The sequence below is a fragment of the Taeniopygia guttata genome, chromosome 3 (assembly GCF_048771995.1).
Source record: "Taeniopygia guttata chromosome 3, bTaeGut7.mat, whole genome shotgun sequence".
Taxonomy (NCBI): domain Eukaryota; kingdom Metazoa; phylum Chordata; class Aves; order Passeriformes; family Estrildidae; genus Taeniopygia; species Taeniopygia guttata.
This window is the reverse complement of record NC_133027.1, coordinates 43,131,907-43,154,499: the sequence shown is the minus strand read 5'-3', so window position 1 is coordinate 43,154,499 and position 22,593 is coordinate 43,131,907. Positions and strand designations below refer to the sequence as shown.

Sequence of the window (22,593 nt, the reverse complement as noted above, 5' to 3'; positions counted from 1 at the left end):
CAGAAGAGCTAAACCAAAACAAACACTGCCTATGGGCAAAACAGAGATGCTTTCTTTTACAAATTCTATGCTAAAGAAATAATATATACCAATCTACTTGCATCAATTCTTCAAACACCTGCATTTTGAAAACAGTAGTATTCAAATGGCATTATCATAAAGATTTTACAAATTTGTAGAAAGTTCTGAAGTCTAAATGCATATTTGAAAGCTTGTAAAAGTTAACTTACATGATCAATTAGTTCACGAACCATTCCATTCCACTGTCCGCTGGCATCTTCTTGGGCTCCATATTTTCCATCTTCCACCAGTCTAATCTCATAGGAAAATCCAAGGATAGTAGACAACTCCCTGAGGAGGTCAATGCAATAACCTTCAAAACGATCATTTCCATACAAGGGTTTGTCAGACTTCTTGAACATAACATATGGCTCTTCCTGTAAGAATCAAGACAGAGTGGATAATTGGTGGCTCCACACTTTTCTCATTTTAGCCTTAAGTAGTAGACACTCATATGCTTACATATGCATACACTCATGACATCACTCCCTGTACAACAAAATAATATGAAAACTAGAATCCTTTTAGCTTTGGCTGTGTGTGTCTGAACTCAACATATTTTCAAAGATTGTGGTGTTTCTTTTGGAAAAAATTACACTCTCAGCACTGTAGACATGTCTTCAAGGAATGCATATACACATTAAATTTAAATGTGCTCCTTAACTATTTGCATTATACAGTAATATAAAATGTACCGTTTGGATGGACAATGCAAGCCTTTTAAAATGCAGAAACAATATGTTTTGGAAACTGAAAAAAAATTCATTAAATCTCCACATATCAATCAAATATTTTACATATTAGATTTTACACTTTTATTTATATAAGTGTTTCAACTGTTTCCTCAATGCTTTGTTAGGCAACACATAAAAAACCCACATGGGAAGGAAAAAGTTAGTTAAAGCACCTACTTCTCCATTGCTTCAAGTCATAGGCTGCCATTTACAAGACTGCAGCAAAACCTGAGAACATTTACTCAAAAAGTAAGTTCTATGATATACATTCCATGAAAAATTAATTCAATTTCTTTAAGCATTTATCTTCTAATGCTTAAATCAAATTACAATTTAATTTTTTTTGCCTTACATGGTGTGCAAACAGACATCAAACAAATTAAAATGATTGGCAGAAAAATTTCAATTATAGGAAGAAAATTTACATGTAGTAAAACTATTTTTACATCTGTTTGTCAGTATAGGGTGGCCTTTCTCAAATCGAAAATTAAAGGGAAAAATACAAAAAAAATTTGTAGTTTTCCACTATAATTGGTACAATATTCACGCTGTGTTTGTTAGGTTAAATATGCAACTTGGTTTTCATTCACTTTTGGAAGAGACTCTTAATTTTTTATAATTAAAAGGAAAAAGAAACAAGTAAGGTAAGACAAATAATAGTATATTCAATCATTGCACCAAACACAAGACTAAGTGAATATTCAGATAAACTCTCCAGGGCAACTTAAGAAAATTCTTACAGTCCTAAATCCCCACATCAGCACTCAGTGGGGTTAATGGCACATCATTCCACAGGCACCTGACTGCTTTAATAAGTCAACAGTACTAGTGTAATCTTCTGTCTTGAGTTTTCCCATTATTTCAACATTATATCCACATATAACTGGAACTTTAATACATAAGATTTTACCCAAATAAATGAAAAGGAAAATGCAGGGAATAATCTTGTTCTTAAAGGAACTGTTATACACCCCTATTGAAATCTGTAAGGTTACATCCATATTTTCAAAAAGTGCATCAAAGATCTTTATACAAATAACAAGGAAAATAAATGAAGTAAAATAAATGAAATGAAATAAATTGCCCAGCCAAACTACTACGATGTTTTGACAGAAATTTCTCAAACAACAGATAAACAAATTACTCCAGAAGAGCGCTTCAAGATGTAGTACCGACAAGAACAAAGACCTAGCAGAAAATGTGGAAGTTGAAAACTATTTAAATGACGGGGATCACGGAATAATTCTTCAGAAACAGAGACGATATCAGAGAAAAAACTATGTTTGAAAATAGTTGTTAATAAACTTGGGAAGTTGATATTAAATATCTCAAAGAAAACAACTGTAAGAAAAACTATTTTTTCAGGTGAAATGACAATTCCTTGAAGAGATCACACCACTGGCCAAGCAGAAGCTATGCAATGACAAAATACAGTGTGGTTTTTTTTATTTCTTGGGTAGCAGCAATTTTCTTCATATTAATTAGTATGGTTTAGATTTGTGCTCAAAACAGGGTTATAACACAGGAATATTTTCATTACATGCTGCAGTGTTACAGCCTGTTCTGTAGGAATTCCAATGTAGTTTGGAATGCTCACATGCACAGATCTGAGACATTTGGTCTCAGAGTTGTCCAGATATTTACAGTCTTACACATCCCCCAATCTCTGGAATCTTGGCAAGATTCTTGACAACATTTCTGTCTCTGTCTTGCATTCTAAGCAATCCTGAGTTATCTGGTACAGAATTTAAATATAAATATCGGGATGGATGTATATTTGTCAATTTATGCTTTTAATTCTCCTTTACTTAATAAGCACAAAAGAATTTTCAGCTCATTGATACATTGCTACATATTTTTCTACCAGATCATTATAGAAATCCTCAGACATTTTATCTGTTCTGCTGATGCGTTTTTATATTTTGTTAAAGAAAAATTTAAAAAATTTTGCAACCCTTTCTGGAACTCTTAGCTCCATATCATCTATATTATTTACTCTGGTCAGCTTGGGTAAGGCCCACAATAGGATCTGTACTACAATTAAATGATTCTCAACTTTTGCCGAGAAGACTGATCAATAAGTTATTAAAACTCTCTTAATGCTTTTCCAATCCTAGATTAAGTAATTTCTTACTGCTACTTTTTCTTATAGTCTTCTACTATACAAAACATTTGTTTTTTTCTCTTCAGACCTTTTACTTGCTATGTAAAGCGATTTCTAACTTAACTTGAGCAGGGTTGGTATTGGCAGCTTCATCTGTAATAGCTCTTATTACAGATGAATGTTTTCTCTAGTTTGCTTTTTCCTCAAGTAATACCCATTCTAAATACTGAACATGGCATTCAGGTATTCTGAACAAGTGTATGCAAAGAGTTCTACATTCTTCATTTGCTTTTTCCTCAAGTAATACCCATTCTAAATACTGAACATGGCATTCAGGTATTCTGAACAAGTGTATGCAAAGAGTTCTACATTCTTCATTTGCTCATGCTTTAAACTTGTAGAATGGGCTAACATAAAACTGGTTGCTAAACATACTCTCAGGAACGTCTCTACGCATTAAATGTACAATCACAATTGCTTCTTGGTGGCTTATCACTTCCACCAAAATCATTCACTAGGACAATTATCATTGATTAGGTAGGCAGGGTTTTTAAACAGAGTGATATGTAGATTGCCAGCTGGTTTATACTTACTTTAAGATTGTTCACAATTTTTTTTTTCCTTCAGTTCCTGAAATTGTGACCCTTAAAAATTAACTAGACTACATCACAAAACTAGTACTTGAAATCTTCTAAACAGCTTCAGTTGAAATTAAGTATTTCAACTGGACACATCTCCCTAGGAAATCATGGAAACACCTTCCATTAAAGCTTTTACTATTTCTTGGGATTACGTGAGTAGCTTGGAAACAAAAAGTTACTGATGAAACACTGACTATATACTCCAGAATGAATCCTCAGGAAGACACAATGTTTCCAGGAAACACTGCTACTTTAAATTAACAATAGGTCAACTTCTTAGAGAATTTTAAGATCAAAGCTATAGTTTAATGTCTCATAAGACTTAAATATCTTTAGTGAAGAGGGATGCAGAAGAGCCTCATCCCCAGCCAGATATAAGCACTACAAGTGAGAATGCAGATAAACCTGTAAATGCAACAAATAATTTTTCTGAGAAAATTTACTGAAAAGTAAACTTAAATAAAATACTGCAAATACAGGTATGACTACAAGGAACACTGGAATCACAGGTAGATTAAAAACCATGTCTGCAAATAGAAGATAAATATTTGAAGAATAATTAATATTGTTACTTTACAGACTGCTTTTAGTTTTAAAAATGTACAGCTAATGTTTGAATAAAAGCACATTTATTCTAAAAAAAAAATTTCTGCAACTTTCTCTTTCTCTTTTCAGATTTGAACAATAAATATTTGCTTGAATTATTCCTGTGAGTTATATGATATTTCAACTACAAAGATATTACTAGAAATTACAACGAGTTTTAAATTTCAAGATCTTTTATCCTTTATTAATATTAATCAAACATATGTATTTCTCCTTCATAATTTCAACATGGAATTGCATATTTTTAAAACAATCTAGAATTTATTACTATCAGTATTGAGAAAAGCAAAACAAAGAAAAAAAACTAATAAATCAACAAAAAGAAAGTGGAAGGCCTATTGATGAAAACAGAAAAATCGTTTGAAATTTTGCCACTGTTAGAACAGGGATTTTAATTATTAGCTTCTGTTCACCAGAAGGTGGGATACTGGAGCATTAAAAGACTGCCACATCTTATTATAATTTATATCAGATAGAAGGAATCTACAATAGGTTTTCACAGTAGGCAGTCAAAATTCTAGTGGGAGAGGTGAAGCAATCCACTAGTTACTTTCAATCAAAACAATTGATGGGTGACCCATATTTTTAAAGATAAAAGATAAATTAATTATTTTAATTTTAATATTTTTTAATATATATTAATTTAAAATTTGGTCATTGAAAACTCATGTTTGGGTATCCAAGACAAAAGGGAGAGAAATTATGCACCACACATTTGAGAAAGCAGCATATATCAATAAAATACAATGTGGGAATACTATACTTTGAACTAAGTGAAATTATTTTAAAATTTATTATAAATATTCCTTCTAATTCTATTCCTATTTCAAACCAATTTTTTTAAGGGAAGTACAATAAAAAAGGTAATTTTACTTTTCAAATGTGAAGTAAGAAAAAACTACTAGATTTGAGAACATCACACACCTTTCATAACTTTCACACATTTCTTGGAAAAATTAAACTTGACAACTGTGAGCTTTTCTGAGCTTTGATGTAAGCAGATACATAAAAGTACATAAAAGCTACACAGGAAAGGAAACAAGCATTTATTTCAGCAGAACAGGACAAATGAACCAGTATGATAATAGATACAGGCTGGTATGAAATTAGTACTAAAAAAACCCTAAGTACTGTGCACATACATTTATAAACATGGAAATTGAATTCCAAAGTTAAAACTCTCTCAAACTGGAAGTAGAAGATATACAGCAAAAATATTTAGATATTTACATATAAAATCTAAAGAGAAGAAATGTTTCAGAGTTCTTGTAGGAGTCAATTTAGGAGAATCAAATAATAAGAAATCCTTATAACTGAAGTTGAAAATTTGTTTTCTGTAGGTTTTTTGTTTGGTTTGTTTTCTAAATGCAGACTATTCATGAAGTAGGCTTTTGAAATGAGAAAGAAATTCTGAAGTTTCAGTGCAGAGTGTTTTAAAATAAAACAAAGGAATAGTATCAAAAGGATTGATATATCCACAGCTATGATTATAAAAGATAAAAACAAGCATACTCGTTATTTTTCAAATGTTCCCTCCCGTTCCCTGAAAAGACCTGACTATCTCTCTAATGGACATGTTCAGTTGGTGCCTGGGGCTGCTATGATTTCAGAACTTGGAAAACAGACAGGTTCCTTCACAAAAACTACATGTAGGTAGATTTCTGAGACAGGTTGAAGTCCTGAGAACTGTCCCTGTCCTGAATAGAGCACTGAATTATTTAGAAACCAAGGAATACTCTTTTAGCTAGCTACCTGTAAAATGCATTAAAAAAAACTCAAGACAAAAAGGAGCACATAGTTCTGTCCTTAGTTAAAGTAGATGAATTTATGCTGAGTTTATATTTTATAATTTTTCCCATCAATATATTTTTCTTCTTCTAGAGACTCAACCAGCAGTAGAAATGCAGGGTATACTTACAGCTGTAAAGATCTAAATGACTGCAAAATATAGGAGGAATAAGATATTGCTCCAAATTTCAGAAACGAAATTAAAAATAAAAAAAGACTGGGATATTTAAATGAAAAGTGAGCATTAAGGCAAACTACAGAGAAAAATGATTAAGGCTCCCCAGCTGGGAGTCTGCTATAGACTATTGTAGGGAATTCTCAAAATGAAACATCATAAGAAAACCATATGAACAGCTTAAATGATAGAATTGCCTTTTCTTTTTTCATTTTAGCAAGATTTTGCAGACTCAAAAAAAAGGAGAGAAAGGCTGATGATGTAGGTATATTTTTAGGAGCTTTAGCATTTTATATTTTTCCCTTGCAGTGCTATAAAAATGAATATTCAGTAATATGCTTTCTGTTCAACAGAAATGTATTTTTTAAGCATAAAAAAGACAAACCTAGAAAATAAAGCTAGTTCATGTGTGTCTGCACCTAAAATAGTTTAGTTACTTTTTACTATTCCAAGTGCAGCTCTTCCAATCTGTTCCAATTCTTTAGAGTAATATTCTTCATAACTGAAAAGAGTAACTGCAACTACCAAAACTTTTACTAAACAATAACTGAAGTAAAAAAGGCAGCTACATGAACAACGTGAAACACCAATTTATTTTTTTTATGCATTATTTAGATACCTGCAAAGACGATGGATACTTATAAATAACCACTAACCAAAAGTTAACTCTTAAGAGAAAGGGTATCCTTGATTACAGAAAGCAACTTTTCTCTTAAATCTCAGGAGACTTCTTTTGCGAACTTTACTAGATTAAAATCAGTTCTCATTGGCAGCACTGCTATTTACATTTGTGCTATTTACCATTTCTTGAGCTAATTATTTCAACCAAAATCTTGCCAGTATCACTATATAAGAGCAATATGATACTGTGAGTACATTAACTCAAACCTCATCAACAGGCAGATGTTAAAACAGAAACAAACTTGAAACACCCTAAATTATTGAATGTTTTTTATGTAACCTTGCGGGGATTGATCCTTGTCACAGTCCTTATCACAATCTGGAATCAAGCATGCAATGATGGCTATTGAAGAGTGCAGATACAAAGGCTGGTTCATTACTGAGCAATGAAGGGAACAGGCCACTGGCAAAGACAGGGCTATAATCTGTAAAGCAGAAATTCTAGCAGCAATTAGGCTCACATGAATTAAAGCTACATATCAGTGACAAGCATCAAGAAAAATCCTAGGCAGGATACAGCATTATAGAGAGCATGGGAGGTCAATCGGAATTATTAACAAAATTTACTTGATAATGCAGTAGTTTTAACAGGTAGAAAATACGTGATAGTGGGAAGAAAATTGACAGATTAATACTCCAGAAGACATAATTTAATATAAGATAATATATTACATTCATTTACATTTCATTAAAAAAACCAACAAGGGATTGATTATAAATTTATAAATTAAATTATAACTATAGTGTACCATTACTATAATTAATGGTACAAGAGGAAGTTGTGGTAAATTTATGGTGGTCTTAACATAACAAGAAATTACATCTGAAAGTGAGTTCAGTCGTGTTCCATTTTATATATCTGGTATGTATTTTTCAATTAATGAAATAAGTGAAGCAAAGGATTTCAGAAGATTTTCTATCACTTGTAAACAGACCAAATAAGCAGTGAAAAAATTGCCCACTGGATGAAATTATATGACTTATATTACATAAAGGGTTAAAAGCACACTGGCATTTGTGTCTATGCACCTGTAAAAATTCATTCTAATTTGAAATGTCATAATATATGTTGGCAGGTAAAAGCTTCTTAGCATAGTATACAACCACCTGGAGCAGATTTGTTTTTAATATCTGCAAATTTATGATAATGGTGGCAGCAGACAAACACACCAGACATACTTCTGGAAAGTTTTAAATTTGCATTGAAATTATAATTACAATTTCAAAATTATTGTGAGGAAATAAATGAATACTTACTTTTACATAAATAAATGTATTTATTAATAAATAAAACTACCCCATTCACTACTGTGAATTTGTCAATAGTGAAGATAAAAAAGAAGTTACTGAGATTGTTTCTTTTACTCTAGTTCAAAGGACAAATCAAATATCTGTATGACTAAAAATTTCATCTTAATAATTGAGTAATAACAATTACTCAATTGTTATTTATTATAAATAAATAATAATTAAATAACAAATAAATAATAAAATAATTTATTTATGTTAAATAAATATTAAATACTTTGTACTTTTCTTTGAGGTGTTAGAATAGCAAACAAAAGCAATGAATTTTTGCTGGCTAAAATCATCAGGCTAATAGACAAAACACTTTTTAAAATTGATTATTTTTTGCGCTGTCATATGGCATGGAAAAAAGCAGCTTTGTAAAGAAGAAAACACTTTAGTCAATAATAAGAAAAGTTAAATAACTAATCAATTAACTCTAAAATTGGGATAACCTGCTCACAATTAACGTAAGAGTAAACATCCATTACTGGCTTATCAACTGGTGTTCCTTTATGACACCATAAATTCCAATTTCAAGTAAATTCTAAGTAATGGTAACGCACAGTGCAGACTGTTCATTGTTATTGCAATTAGCGTGTCACATTCCATCAGTTTTTCTGCATAACTGTATTTCAGGAAAAAGCAAATACAATTGCTTACCAAGATGGTAGTAACAATTAAAGAGCGATTGGACAAAGAATCTGTGATGTTTGCTGGTTTTCCTTTCTGATTCTCTGTCATGTTAAGGCCACTCAACGGATCCCAAATTCCAACCTATAAAAAAGTAAATTACTGTGTAAATCATCCATTAGTTACATTTCAGCATCTAGAACTTTAAGGAAAAATAGATTGCTACAGGAGGGAAGTATTGATTGCTAAGAATTATTATTAAATTTGTTTCATTTAAAATATGATTAAAAATACCTCAAATTATGTTCTGTGAAGTCTGACATTAGGTATAAAAATGGTATAAAGAATATCTAAAGCTATTTTTAATACTTCATTTTCCATTTCTCAAGATAAACCGCATATAAACCACATAACAGGAAAAAATTCATTTGCAGAGCAGAGGGCATTTCCTCTACAAAAGGATTTACCCTTTTCTGTGATCAGAGAGACCAGCAGGACAAAGTACGGTTTTGGGAAAAAGTAATGTTGAAGACAGAAACAGGCATTAATTTAATTAATTTACAGATAAATCTTCAACACATGAGTATTTTGACATTTTATACCTCAAAATAAAGTCTATGGGATTTTTATCTAAGTAAGAATACCCAACGTTGTGCTTTAAGGTTCAGGTCGACAGACTTAAATACTAAGAAGTAAGTAATGAGGCTTATCTGTAACTTATCTGCATTTTCATCCCTATACAATTAAAATAGCAAATATAACTACCCATTTTAGAAATCAGAATGTTTGTTTACTCCATTGTCTTAAAAAGCCCCCACAAATATGTCTTATTTTGGTTTTAGGCATGATTTTAAACAGCATTTCAAATACTAAGTAATACCTATAACACAAAATAAAGATATTATAAACTAAAACTAGACACAAATTAAATATTTCTGTAAGGATTCATTGCATATATATATTTATTTATTTATTTATTTATTTATTTATTTATTTATATAAATGCGCAAAAATGTTTAAATTATTTTTTCAACTGAGTCCAGACAAACTGTATACTTTTAAGTGATTTGTTCCCATAGGGCTGTAAAGTAAGTTTAGGATGCAATGTGGTGTGGGTAAAAAGAGTTCCATTTCTAAAACTGAGACTACACCAGAGCATGAATCGGTGGATGCTGTAATAAAGAAAAGACAAATTTGATCCCTTTTTCTAAAATTTTCTGTTCCACAGGAATCAATATTTTGACTGTCTTCCTTGCTTAATACTCAGTTCCAAGAAGTTGCTCTTGAATTTGGCCATTCAATCCTTCATAAACTGATCAAAGAATAATGAAGGGAAGAAAGAATATGTGTGTCTCATAAATCCAACTGGAAAATAACACCTAGCACATCATTTCAAAGTATTGAAATCAAGCCTTGCTACCAAAAAACCTCTCCTTCATTTACTATTTTAATACAACTTGATTTAGCAAATTGAAAGGTTTTCATAAAACACAAAATGTTCAGCCTTGCAGCTTGGCCACAATCAAGAAATTTTAAAAGGGTTGTTAACATTTAATTGCAGTGTTCTGCTAATTATGACAATTGCAGTGTTTGCTTTACTTCAAAGATGAAACTAGAGTAGAATAACAAGGAATGACAATGACCAGAACTTGAGCCTGTTGCTGCATAAGTGAAGCTGAATTAATCTCCTCTATGAGATATAACTTCAGGTACACAAGTAGCACAAAAATTTCTGAGGAAACATCAACATCTTATATGATCAGTTTCAAATCCTAAATTAATTAAATTATTTGCTTTGTTCAAATTCATGTTTATAATTCAAATTTATATTGGAAAAGGTAAATAAAACAAGATCTTACTTGTTTTAAGCTGCAAAATTAATTGTAACTAATTTTGTGTCATTTACGTTCATCCTATATGCAGGTTTCTGAGCAAAGCTTCAAGTCAGTTGTAGCATCTCATATTCAGCATATGTGATTCTTCTTCAGTGACAAATTTTCATATCAAAAGTGATATTAAATCAAGGTATTTGTTATCTCCTTTTGAAGTATAAAATAATTTTCCTCACAATGCAGCCTCAGTGTAGAGACTGTTTGACTGCAATTTAAATTATAATTTATTATGCTGGAGTGTCATAGTTTCAGATTTTCACTGTGCTTAATCATGAATAGTTTCAGTCTGTCCAAAGTGACTGTAATAAAATTTTGTGGTATATTATATTAACAGCACTCCAATCACCTCTTAATTTTGTCATGTTCATCTTACAAGGAGCTATCATTTTTGGCAGACATGAAATTTTATTTGGAAACATATACTTCTTATTGACTGATGCCTGATTATCACCTCTCATTCAAGAGTTTCAGGAATAAGTATTTTATGTAAAAGCTGAGATCACACATCGCATGTTTTAAAATCAGTGAGGAATTGTTCTGTTGTCACTGACTTCAGCAGTCATTGAACTTGCAACTCATGATTTAGGTACTTTCCCAGTTATACTGGTTATACGAACAAGGTAATTTATCTAGAACATTTTTGTACAAAATCTAAATTAAAAAAAAAAAAGTCTTCTAGCAATTCTTCACAATAAATCTTTTTTTTTCTCTATCCATCAATGTTTTTCTCTTCATGGATTACAGCTGTCCTTAACAGCTAAGGACACAACAAGGACAACCTATTGTACTTGACAAAAGAAATATTTCCCCCTTATTTGGAAAGAGGGTAGAAGAAATAATAACAATTTACAGCATGGAAACATGGCATAAGAATTCTGTGCACCATAATATTCATCTCCCCACCTTTTCTCATACAGTGGGAGAATACACAGAAGAAAAAGAAAACAAAACCTGTTCAGCAACTCTTACCACACAGACAGAGATGTCTGACAAGCTGGTTTGGGAAGAACATTGAAAACATACCAGATAAGAACAGAGATGTAAAAGGCTCCTGAGGGAAAAAGAAAATAGACAGAAAGGGCATAGAAAGAGATTAATAGGTACAAGAGAGAGGGATTAGATGGAAAGGGAAGCAAGAAGGGAAGGTCTGGGAGAGGGGGGGAGGGAAAGGGAAAGGGAAAGGGAAAGGGAAAGGGAAAGGGAAAGGGAAAGGGAAAGGGAAAGGGAAAGGGAAAGGGAAAGGGAAAGGGAAAGGGAAAGGGAAAGGGAAAGGGAAAGGGAAAGGGAAAGGGAAAGGGAAAGGGAAAGGGAAAGGGAAAGGGAAAGGGAAAGGGAAAGGGAAAGGGAAAGGGAAAGGGAAAGGGAAAGGGGGGATAGCAGAAAGAAGGAGACAGAAAGATGGAGTTCACATGTGGAGGGAGGCAGCGGACCGAGAGAAGGGTGAGTCATCACCACTTTAACAGAATTAAGCCATGGAGGAAAAAAATCCTCCAACTTTTGAGACAATTCTTTTAAATAAAAGAACTGGCTAAAATATACTCCTTCAACTAGGAAGTGTCCTGCTCCAAAATTTATAATTCACTCTGGATTCAAGAAGAAGAGGGTTTGCATTCTCAGAATAATTAAGTTTTGTTCAAAGAGAAACATTTCTCTGTGACCATTGATTTATCTTTCTCGGTAAAATACGCCATATGTTTCATATGTTTAGTAAGCAATTCAATCGAATGTGCATACACTTGAATGTCCCTTTTCCCAGTCTCATCTCCTTACACCCCAGAACTTTGGAACTGCTCATTCCAAAGATTGCCAACACTTTTTGGTGAAAAAATAATATTATCACTTCCACTTATCACATGACTAAAATAATCCATGAAGGCAGTAAAAGTATTTTCCTTTTCTATGAAAATATTTCTATATAGCTCAAGCACATACTCAGCTGTTTTAAACATTGTTATGTTTCAAAATTTCTGCTTTTGTCTCTAACTTAACTTTCAATATAACTCTTTCCCAAGTTCCTTTTTCCTATTGCGTATTTTAGAGAACTTGCTTTATCTCTATATTTTTACTGATGTATATATCTCCTAGTGTATATTGTCAACTGAGATTTTATTTTCCAGAAATCTCATGTTGCTTTGTGGTTCCCAATAGCTACTTAATGTTCTTAAAGCCATCCCAGATTACAAAGGCTTCCTTTCCTGATTTTCAACAGTTGTCACTTACATGCAAACTCTTCAACCACTGCTGACTTTTTTAGCTCTTGCCATGACATTAATTCTTCCAGTTCTGATTCCAGTAAGAAAGACAAGTTGTGCTGTCACCTATTCTACTTGTACACAATACTGATTTACTTTTCAAGTCTAATTGTTACTATATACTCTTTTCCCTGGCTAAGTTGCCAGAGCTGACTTCATGGGACACTTCATAGGTGTATGGTTGAACATTTTGTTCAGTGTATGGCTGAACATGTTGAAATATAGTTTAGCTATTAAATCACAGGTTTTCCACTGGACAACAAAAATGTTATTACCTATGTAAGTGTTTAAAAACATGTTCATGTTTCTAAGCTTTTACAAATCTTTCCAGTAAGAGAAAATTAATATTCCAAAGCCAGTCTAGTGAGACAAAACTTTGGGTAAATATGTTGTTTATGCTATTTTCTCCATTCAGTAATTTTCAGAAGAAAGAAAATGAAACCCTGCAGTATGGTCCCTTCCCTTAATTTCTGGCTTTATTTGTGCCCACAGTTATCACCTTGGGGCAATAGCTGATATAACCTGATCTGAAGATGAAGAAAATCATCTTACAGAACACTGAATATGAGATCTAAATGCAAAAGACAAGGCAGATACCAGTTCCAAAACCTTTGCCTGCTGGTCGCAACAAAATGAAACACTGTATCTTCCTGCAAACTGCCTCTTCACGGTAAGGTGGCTAGAGGGAAGATGATCTGATTTCCGATCATGATGGTATCATAAAGGCAGGCCAAATGTCTGTGCATGCTTTGTGAGCTCTTAAGTTCAAATATAGACAATATTAAGCTACATGGAACAAGCATTTCCCAATTCTTCAGTCCCTTACTCCACCTCTGTACAAGAAACAGTAATGTCAGCAGACAGTTAAACCAGTGAGGATACCAATTCTTAACTTTTTAGTACCACTTATAGAGATATTGAGTCTAAAGCAGGTACACTGTTTTACATAACACAAGAAATACTCTTGTAAGTGAGTTTAGGGGGTGAGTTTTGTTTTGTTTTGTTTCCCACCTCCTTGGAGGCAAATGTCTTACACACCTTTTCAAGACCTTCTTCCTTGAGGCTGATGACATCCAAATCAAAATCTGTCCTTAAGCCATTTGTTTTGTTGAAAGTTATCCTGCCTGTGAGGCCTTCCCAGTGGGCCTGTTGAGAAAGAAAAAACAATTTCCAGAAACAAATACCTCTTCTTTTAATTTCTCAGAAAGGACAAACTACTCCTGCCAAAATGGGATCATTAATTATTCATTTTATGCAAATAATTTACCTTGCAGCTGATTTTTGTCTTTAACTATTTTGTGCTTATTTCTGCAAATGAAATCAAACTTTCAGTCTTCACAGACAATTTTTTAAACTTTCCATATCAGGCTATAGATTCTTCTACTGAATGAGATAAAAAATGTTTTCATTCCTCCATCATTCATGCATGCATTTCCCCTTCTGCTTCCTTACATACCTCCCCCTCCCCAGTCCCCAAGCTTCAACCTGTTTCATTAATGCTTCATTTTTTTCCTCAGGAAATTTCATTCAAATAAAGGCTTACTTTTGGAAGATGCTGATTCCCCTGAAACCACACTGAGACAGCAAAAATTGAGGTCAGTGAGCCAGCCTTCCTAAGTTCATTCCCTACTTTTAATAAAGTGCTACAGCCTCATTGCTTTTATAACTTAAAATCTACCCTAGTTCTGAAACTATTCAAAGTAGGAGAGAAAATGTGGGAAACAAAATTATCATCCTAGAAGGAACCAATATTGGAAAAAAATACATTCCACTGCAAATGATTCTCCTCATCATAATATTTTGTATATCTAGTTTGAGAAACACTGTATGAGGAGTTACAAAATGGGAGATTTGAATAGTCTACATTGTTCACCTTTAGCACCTTAAATCTCTTAGCTTTACTATCACTACCTAGCAGTATTTAAGCAGCATCTTGGGTAATCAGGGAGAAATATATTTATTCACCATAGAAAATGAAAGAAAAAAACTTAGTTTTAACCAGGTTAACTGCTGAATTTCTCATAATCAGTCCACAGTTTAGAGTTTCAGATGTTTGGGTTTTTATGACACAAATGCTCCACACAGACCCAAATATCTACAAACATAAGTTTTATTTAGAATGCAGTTATTTCACCTTTCCATATACAGTTCCCAGTAATACTTCAGGAAAACCCACTTTCAAATAAAAATGCTGTCTTGCTTGTTAAACTAATAAGATGAGAGATGACCATCTACTGGAAAAGAAAGCCAAAACCAAATGTAGTGAAAACCAAATGGAATTGAGAGAACAGAAAACAGGGGAGCAGGGCCCTTTATGAGTGACTCACCTCCTTGATGAGACTCATGAAGCGTGTCCCAAAGCGCCATGGCTTGTGGCGGTTGCACTGCAGCGAGCTGACGGTCATCTGTGGGAACTGCTGCACCGCCACTGACACCACGTGCACCGCGTCATACATCAGCGCCGCGTCCGTCTGAAACGACAGCGGCACCAGAACCGTCAGCGCAGAGCAAACACATGAGACAGGCCAGCAGAGAGAGAAGGAAACAACAAATTAGCGCTGCTTGTTCTGCTAAAGGGGAAAAAAAATGGTCCAGTTGCTTGTGCAGCACTGTAAAATGTCGCCTTGTTGACACTTCATACATGAGTTATGTCAAGATCTTCAGGCAGTCTCAGCTTTTCTCTTTTTAATGCTGTAAAAAGGGCTCAAATAGCTACTTTTCAGGATGATGGGAGTACACTAGCATCTGATGAAACAAGTTACTTGTAAAAGCAGTACGTTAGGGAGCTATATAAATCACTGTGTGCATGTTTGATTCAAGCTGGTTATTTTCATGAGTGATGCAAAAGAAAAAAGGGAACAAGTTGAAAAAACCTTAGCTATAAAGGAAAGTGTACAGGTTCAGGAAGTAATGTTTTTGTTTTGAAATTACAGACAAGATTCCATCCCAACAGTATTCAAATGAATCATTAATAATTTTTAATATGCGTCAGTTCAAATCCCTATGGCAGAACTAATCAGTATCTTCAATAAATCAGGGGTAGATTAGAATTACATCAAAATGCACATTAATTTTAATAGTTTTCATGTCCCATCCTAAATAAATATACTTAGACATAGTGTTTGCTGAGAAATGTTGTATTAGCAAAGGACAGAGACAGCCTCTCAGTAAACACTGTCATGCTGTACATGCTCCTGTTCTTGATAAACACAGGCCTGGTAAGCCTCGGAACCAAAAGCAAGAGAGATCTTAGATTCAGCTGGTGGAAATGAGTGCTATGCCATCTGCTCAGCATACCTTAGAGAAAAAAGACCTATTTCCCCTTCTCATTCATGTAATTAGTGAGCTGTGAAATTAGTTCTTTAATGGATAGGAAACCTGGAGATTATTGCACTTGTCACAATACAATACAATGCAATACAAAATGAGTTTATATAGTGCCTTTCATGCAAAGGCATCCCGAGGCTCTTTACAATAAAACTAAACATAAAAATGCAAAAATATTCTATATTATATCCCATAAGCTACTGTTAAAGAGAAAAATACACCCTCACATTTAAATGGCTCTCCCAAGGAGAGATTTCAGAATTCAAACAGAAATAAATCCTAATTTCGAAAAAGCTAGCATAAGAGATTTCAATGATCTCAGGCTCAAAGCAGTTTATGCAGAGGCTCCAAATCAGTCAGAAAATACTTTTGCTGCCAAATTATTCATTATCTTCAAGGCACTAAAGTGCTTTTAAGGCAAGCTGATATTTGACAAGGAGGCAGTGAAACACCAAAAAGTTGGAATGATATGCTGAGTAAGCGTCAGGCAAAATTTAATATTCTAGAAGCAAGACTTGGCAGTAGCGGAAGTCTAGACAACAGCTTTTTAAATAAGTACAACACATAAATCTGACTCAGAAATGCAAACTGGTTTTTAAATCAGTTTAATTTCTAAAACTGTAGTCCTATCAATGAAGGAAGATAGAAATTGCTATGAGAGTTTAGCAAAAATATCCCACACAGAAGTAATCAGAAATTCAGCACCAGCACCAACTGATTAATTAGTTGCAAATTTGGAAGTAGAACTGTTAAGACTCATCAGAAGGAATCAAATGGACATTATGCCAGATGTAGAACAACATGGCTTTCTGTCAAATTCTATAAGCTGCTGAAGTGGAAATCTGTAGGATGACAAAAAACACCCAAAGATGTCAAAGGCACACGATAAGTTCCAGCAGATATATGTTGTGAGGCACTGGAACAGGTTGCTCAGAAATGCAGATGTTCCCATCGCTGCAAATGTTCAACGCTAGTTTGAATGGAGTTCTGAGCAACCTGGTCCATGGCAGGCAGGGTTGGGGTTGGATATCTCCAAGGTTCATTCCAACCCCTTAACATTCTATGATTCTGAAAATATGTTATCATAATCTATTCACCAAAGACAAAGCAAATGAGGAAGAAACTGCAATAGTGTAATATCCATAATTCAGCTGACATCCTATCAGATGGATAAATCTGAATCTGCATCTACCAGTTACTACTGTCATTAATATAAAGTTACAAACACATCATAAATTAAGGATATCAAGATTTTCATGCAAAGACAAATATGTTGCTAAAATTCTTTTTAAAAATTCTGAACAGTTCTTTAAATATTCTAGAAGAAATTCTACTTCTGCAGTAAGTAGATTAGCTTATAATTTCCATATGCAGCTCATTATTCTCTTCAAGATCATCTTTGTCTTCTTATCTTTAGTCAGTAAACTTTTATCCTTGTGAAATAAATCCAACTACATTTAAAAGGTCAAACTGTTTGTAGGGTTTTTCTTAGTGTCTGATGGTCACTAATGTATTCTGAAAAAAGTTTTGTGCATTAATTAAAATTATTCATATGTTCTTTCAAGTGTGACTTCCTTAGCTGCATCAAGAATGAAAACAAACTGCAAATGCTCACAAATGTATACCTGCATTGGTTTCCTAGGTGACCATGACAAAAGCATTCAATAAATGCATAGAAGTGAAAGAACACTTACACATTTTATTGACATAGTCCTTGAAAAGGTGTGAGCATATTAAAAGCAATTCATATAAAGTCTCTAATCCATTGTGAAACTTATTTCACCATGAAGAATAAATACTTTTTGTTATGGACTGGATTTCAGATCATAGTATCATGTGAAACAAATTCAGACTAACTGTGGTCACTGGTTTAAGTGTTAACGTGCCTATTTCATACTGCAATAGGATTTTCCTGCTAAGCTTGTATTTATGGCACTTGGCCTTCCAAGACTTTAGAAAAGAATGAGAATTCTTGTTTGGCAAAAAAGTTTAAGTACACAAGGTGGGGCATGTTCCATAAGGAATTAATTTTCCCTAGGCCCTTAAAAAATGTATTTTATTTCTTACACAAGAGTAATGTCCTGGATAGAACACTGGATGCAAAATCAGGTTGTTGGATTTGGCGTTTTTTTATTCCCAATATGTCCAGTTTATTCGTAGTCAGTTTATGAAGGACAGAAATGGCGTAGTACAATTTGGAGAGTAAGAACACCAGCTGTTCTTCTTTAATCTAAGAGCCTGAGTAAGTAGTAGGTACTGCAGGTACAATGAGCAGGACAGCTTAATCAAATCTCCTCCCTCCCCAGCATAACTATCTTAGGGAAAAGGAACATTACTTAGTCGTCATTGCACAGTAAGGATTTACAGTGGAATACTTACTCATTTCAAAACCATCAAAAATGTCCTATAATGACCTTAGCCTACGAAGCAGTACTTCTCCTTTGATAACTACCTACTCTTTTGTATTTAGTGACAATTTAACACACAATACATAATTATTAGTTGGAAAACCTTGAATAAATTACATATTTCATAAACAAAGAAAACATTTCAATTTTTTTGTTCTTCCACCTGCCTTTCATTTTTCCCCAATTGTATTTTAGGTTATTTCCAATGTGAGCACAGTGAACAGAAGTAGCCATCTGTCCAAGGTTTTTCTTTTATTATCATTATTTTCTTTTGAAGACTGATTTTCCTATAGAAGCTTCGTCTGTTTCCTTTCTTTTGAACAACTTAAAAAACATGGTGTGTGGAAAGTCTGACGACACTTAGAAGTCGAGAAGCAAAGACTACCTAAAGTGCAGGAGAGGTCCCTTCACTGGCACTATTACCTTCCCTTAAAGTTTGTCCTGTTTGATAAAAAATTTAAAAGTTGTATTTAAAAATTACTGGATATAAACTACAGAAACAATGATAGTTTACATATAAAAATAAGATTATTTTTACTCATGAAAATTGGTAGTTTCTTTATTATAGATTTTACTAATGCTTGATCAGAAAAATTTAAGAGCTAGATCTTGAATTCTGTTAGGACAACATCATTTTAACCCATGAAACAGAGTAAATAGGAAAATAAGAAATTTTCCCCTCAAGTTCTCATATAATGTGGTGATAATGGTGCTACTATTACTCTACTAAATTCACATATTCTTGATCAGATGCCTCCAAACTGTACTCTAAAATCTGCCCTACAAAGAGATTTTCAAGAAGGTCCAGAACAAGAGAATAATATTGAAGAAAGAAATTTTTCTTTGTCTTTCCCAGGTGTGTTAAAGAACAGAGAAATAAAGCATGAATGAAAGATATTACAAAACAAGCAAAAAAAGATCTTATTAACCCAATAGGAGTCATTCTATCTCACTGATAGATGTGTAAGTTGTATTAGATTTAAATATCTTTAACAACCATTATAAGAACTTCTGCACAAGCCCATCAACAAAAGACATTTCAGTTAGATGATGCCTGACAAATGCAGCACTGGGCACACAAATTCCAGAAACCAAACATACTACTACTACTCACAGAAAGCTCTCCCACACTCAAGGCAATTATAACAAGTGAATGAAATTAAGAAGAAATGGCTTGCAAAACTATTCCTCCCTTCCTCAGCTAATAAAATCTATTGCCCCTGAAATCATTTCACTTAATTCTCACTTGCTAACACATCCCACAAAACCATTTTGCTAAGTGAGATTTAATAAATCTTTCAGCCTGGGATTAAATTTTACTGTTTTATGAACTGTTAAATTGCATTGTATGCTTATTAATGCTCATGTTTTCTTACTTCTTGACACATTCCTAATTCCACTCTAGGGTACAATTATGAAAAGAGTACAGATATGTTTTTTTCACCCCCAAAAATGTATTCCAATAGGGAAAAAGATATGAGCACCAGTAACCTATAAACAATGTTCATCTAACTTTAAAAAAAATCAGTTAGATTTTTCTTTCAAAATACTCTAGTATTTAAATAATATATAGCTGATTAAATTATTTTTTTAACTTTTAGTGGTCTAGTGAATTTTGGCAGGGGGTTGGGTTACAGTGATTTTAAGTAGAGACGAAGAGATGCAAGTTATTTTCCCCATCTTCAAAATTTAAGCTCCAAACAAAGCAAATTATTTATTTCTTATATTATCAAAGAAGACCTTACACGAACAAAAATTCTTTAACTTTTTTTAATCTAGAAAAAGTGGAGTACTCAGGTAATTTTATGTTTTAAAGCGTAATTTTTTCTTACACAAAAAGGCAATAGAAAAGAAAGGATTTCCTCTTTTGCCTCAATACCACCCAGTTTGATGTACAACTTTAATTGAAATAGCAAAGCGGAACATGAACAATGACAAATTTTTAGAAAATGCCAAGAGAAGAAAGGAATAGGAAAAGCATTCCAAATAATAGTGATGTGGTTTCCACATTTCTTGTCATTGCATTGTCATTATATAGGAACGAGTGTACAGTCTTTTATTGACAGTATAAGCACGTATTTCCTTTTATAAAAGTTTGAAGTGGTAGAATATTTTTACTCTCTCAGAACATTCTTAGATAGTAATGCCATTTAATAGAATATTTAGGTGTTAAGAAACTGGAAGTATATGAAAATTAGTTAGGTGGGTTATTGCAGCATGATTTTAACTCATTACAGATGAAACTTTCAGAGAACTTGAAATTTTGTCAGAAGTAGACACAGAAAATCTGTTTAGAAAGTAGTTTACACATTTCCCTGAAATAACAACAGCAAAATTATTTCTCCCATCTGCTTGATCTTTGATTAAGACCAGAATTTCATTTTAGCAAATTAAATGTTAAAGATTTAGAATATAAGCTGAAGTGAATAGGAAATTTTTGAGTTATTTTTTCTGACAAGAACACCTTGTCCTTCTTGTGAAGCAAGAGATTAAATCTTAATTATGAAAGAAAATTTCATTTAAGGGAAGAATAAATGTTAAGGAAACTTCTCTGTCTGACCAGTTGCTCACACCACATGAGCTGGGACAGAAGTCCCTCTGCAGCCACACCATAAATCATTCAGCCTATATGGCGACCTTCATTTATCTGGAATAATGGAATAAACAGTAAAAGAATGGTGACTGGGGGCCAGGGTTGGTGGGGAGGAGAAAGAAGTCCAAAATATATATTTTTAATTACATTTTTTTGAAATGTACTTCTTAGATATTCTATTTGCCATGATTTGATCCTGTAGATGTCTCATCATGTCATAAATTCTACTAAATCAAGATCAAAATTACCTTCAGTGTATTGCTTGCAATAGCAAAGGTAAAGTTACTGCATAAACCTTTGCAGAATGTGCTTATAATATACAACTAGAAACAAAATGTTATGATTTTTTTATTTAAGTTCTATAATTTTATATATATATAACTTTTTACATATCCTTAAAAATGAATGCAACATTTCCAGGTGAAAGATATTATGAAGTACTTTCTCAACCTTCTTTCTGAACTTCAGAATTTATGGTATCAGCTATATATATATATATATTTAATTTTTTTTGCAACAAAATACCCCATCACACTCTTATATACCTTAGGGACAGATATCAAAAATCTAATTACAAGGAACAATGGGTCATTATTTGGTCTTTGGTAGTCTATTTCCTTTCCTCTGTTCTCAAATTCAAAAAATCAATATTGTTGTGATCACTGCAACTCCATCAACCACATCCACAAAAAAGACCTATCTATTATATTAGCTCAGCATTCAAGACGTATCATACCACATGAAAAGTCCTTCTGCATGAGCAATTAATAACTAATTACAGAAAGATCTTACTCAGCATGCATAGTGAATACCTATGTACCCACATGCAACAAGTACACCTGGCAATGAAAATGAGAGGCATAATGCTAGTATAACACAGAGATTAAATGTAAATGTGGTTAAATATAGAGAGAAAAGCCCACAAATTTAAAGAATGAACCTCTAAATATTCCATTTTTGTATCTTGTAAAAATAGTACAATGTTTGAGGATTTCAGACCTTGCACATCTTCAAATTTGGCAGGTAAAATGAAAAAAAATATAAATTGGTGATTTCAAATGCAGATAAAAGTGTTATGAGTATTCATAATAAATTTCCTTCTCCTGCTTTAAATTTCTCTTCTTTTAGAAAGGACTAATGATACAAAATTTAATATCTTCACCAAAAAAAAAAGATGATTATATGTACAGTATTTCAAAGTTCAGGTTTGCAGGAGAAAACAAATTGTTCAACAGTATAAAACATAAGTAACCCATGAAAGAATATACATTTATTTCAAAATAGAATTCTTCTTTATGCCAGTATTTTATAATTATTTTATTAATTTATATCCTATGGCTCTGTTCTAAATAAGTAATTATTTTTTTCTTTTGAAGGTCCCCTAAAAATCAGTAATTCCTAAAGAAAAAGGT

The 22,593-nt window shown here is 32.9% G+C and overlaps 1 protein-coding gene across 12 annotated transcripts in view; it reads right to left on the bottom strand.

Moving 5' to 3' along the window:
- GRIK2 (glutamate ionotropic receptor kainate type subunit 2) overlaps positions 1-22,593 on the bottom strand; it is a 345,199-nt gene that overhangs the window by 141,380 nt on the left and 181,226 nt on the right. For all 12 annotated transcript variants that reach the window (XM_072926727.1, XM_030267647.4, XM_032747255.3 and 9 more), the window contains 4 exons: positions 15,181-15,324; positions 13,892-13,999; positions 8,740-8,853; positions 231-437 (listed from right to left, as the gene is read on the bottom strand). In XM_072926727.1, the coding sequence (XP_072782828.1) occupies positions 231-437; positions 8,740-8,853; positions 13,892-13,999; positions 15,181-15,324 (573 nt within the window). The remainder of the gene's footprint in view (positions 1-230; positions 438-8,739; positions 8,854-13,891; positions 14,000-15,180; positions 15,325-22,593) is intronic.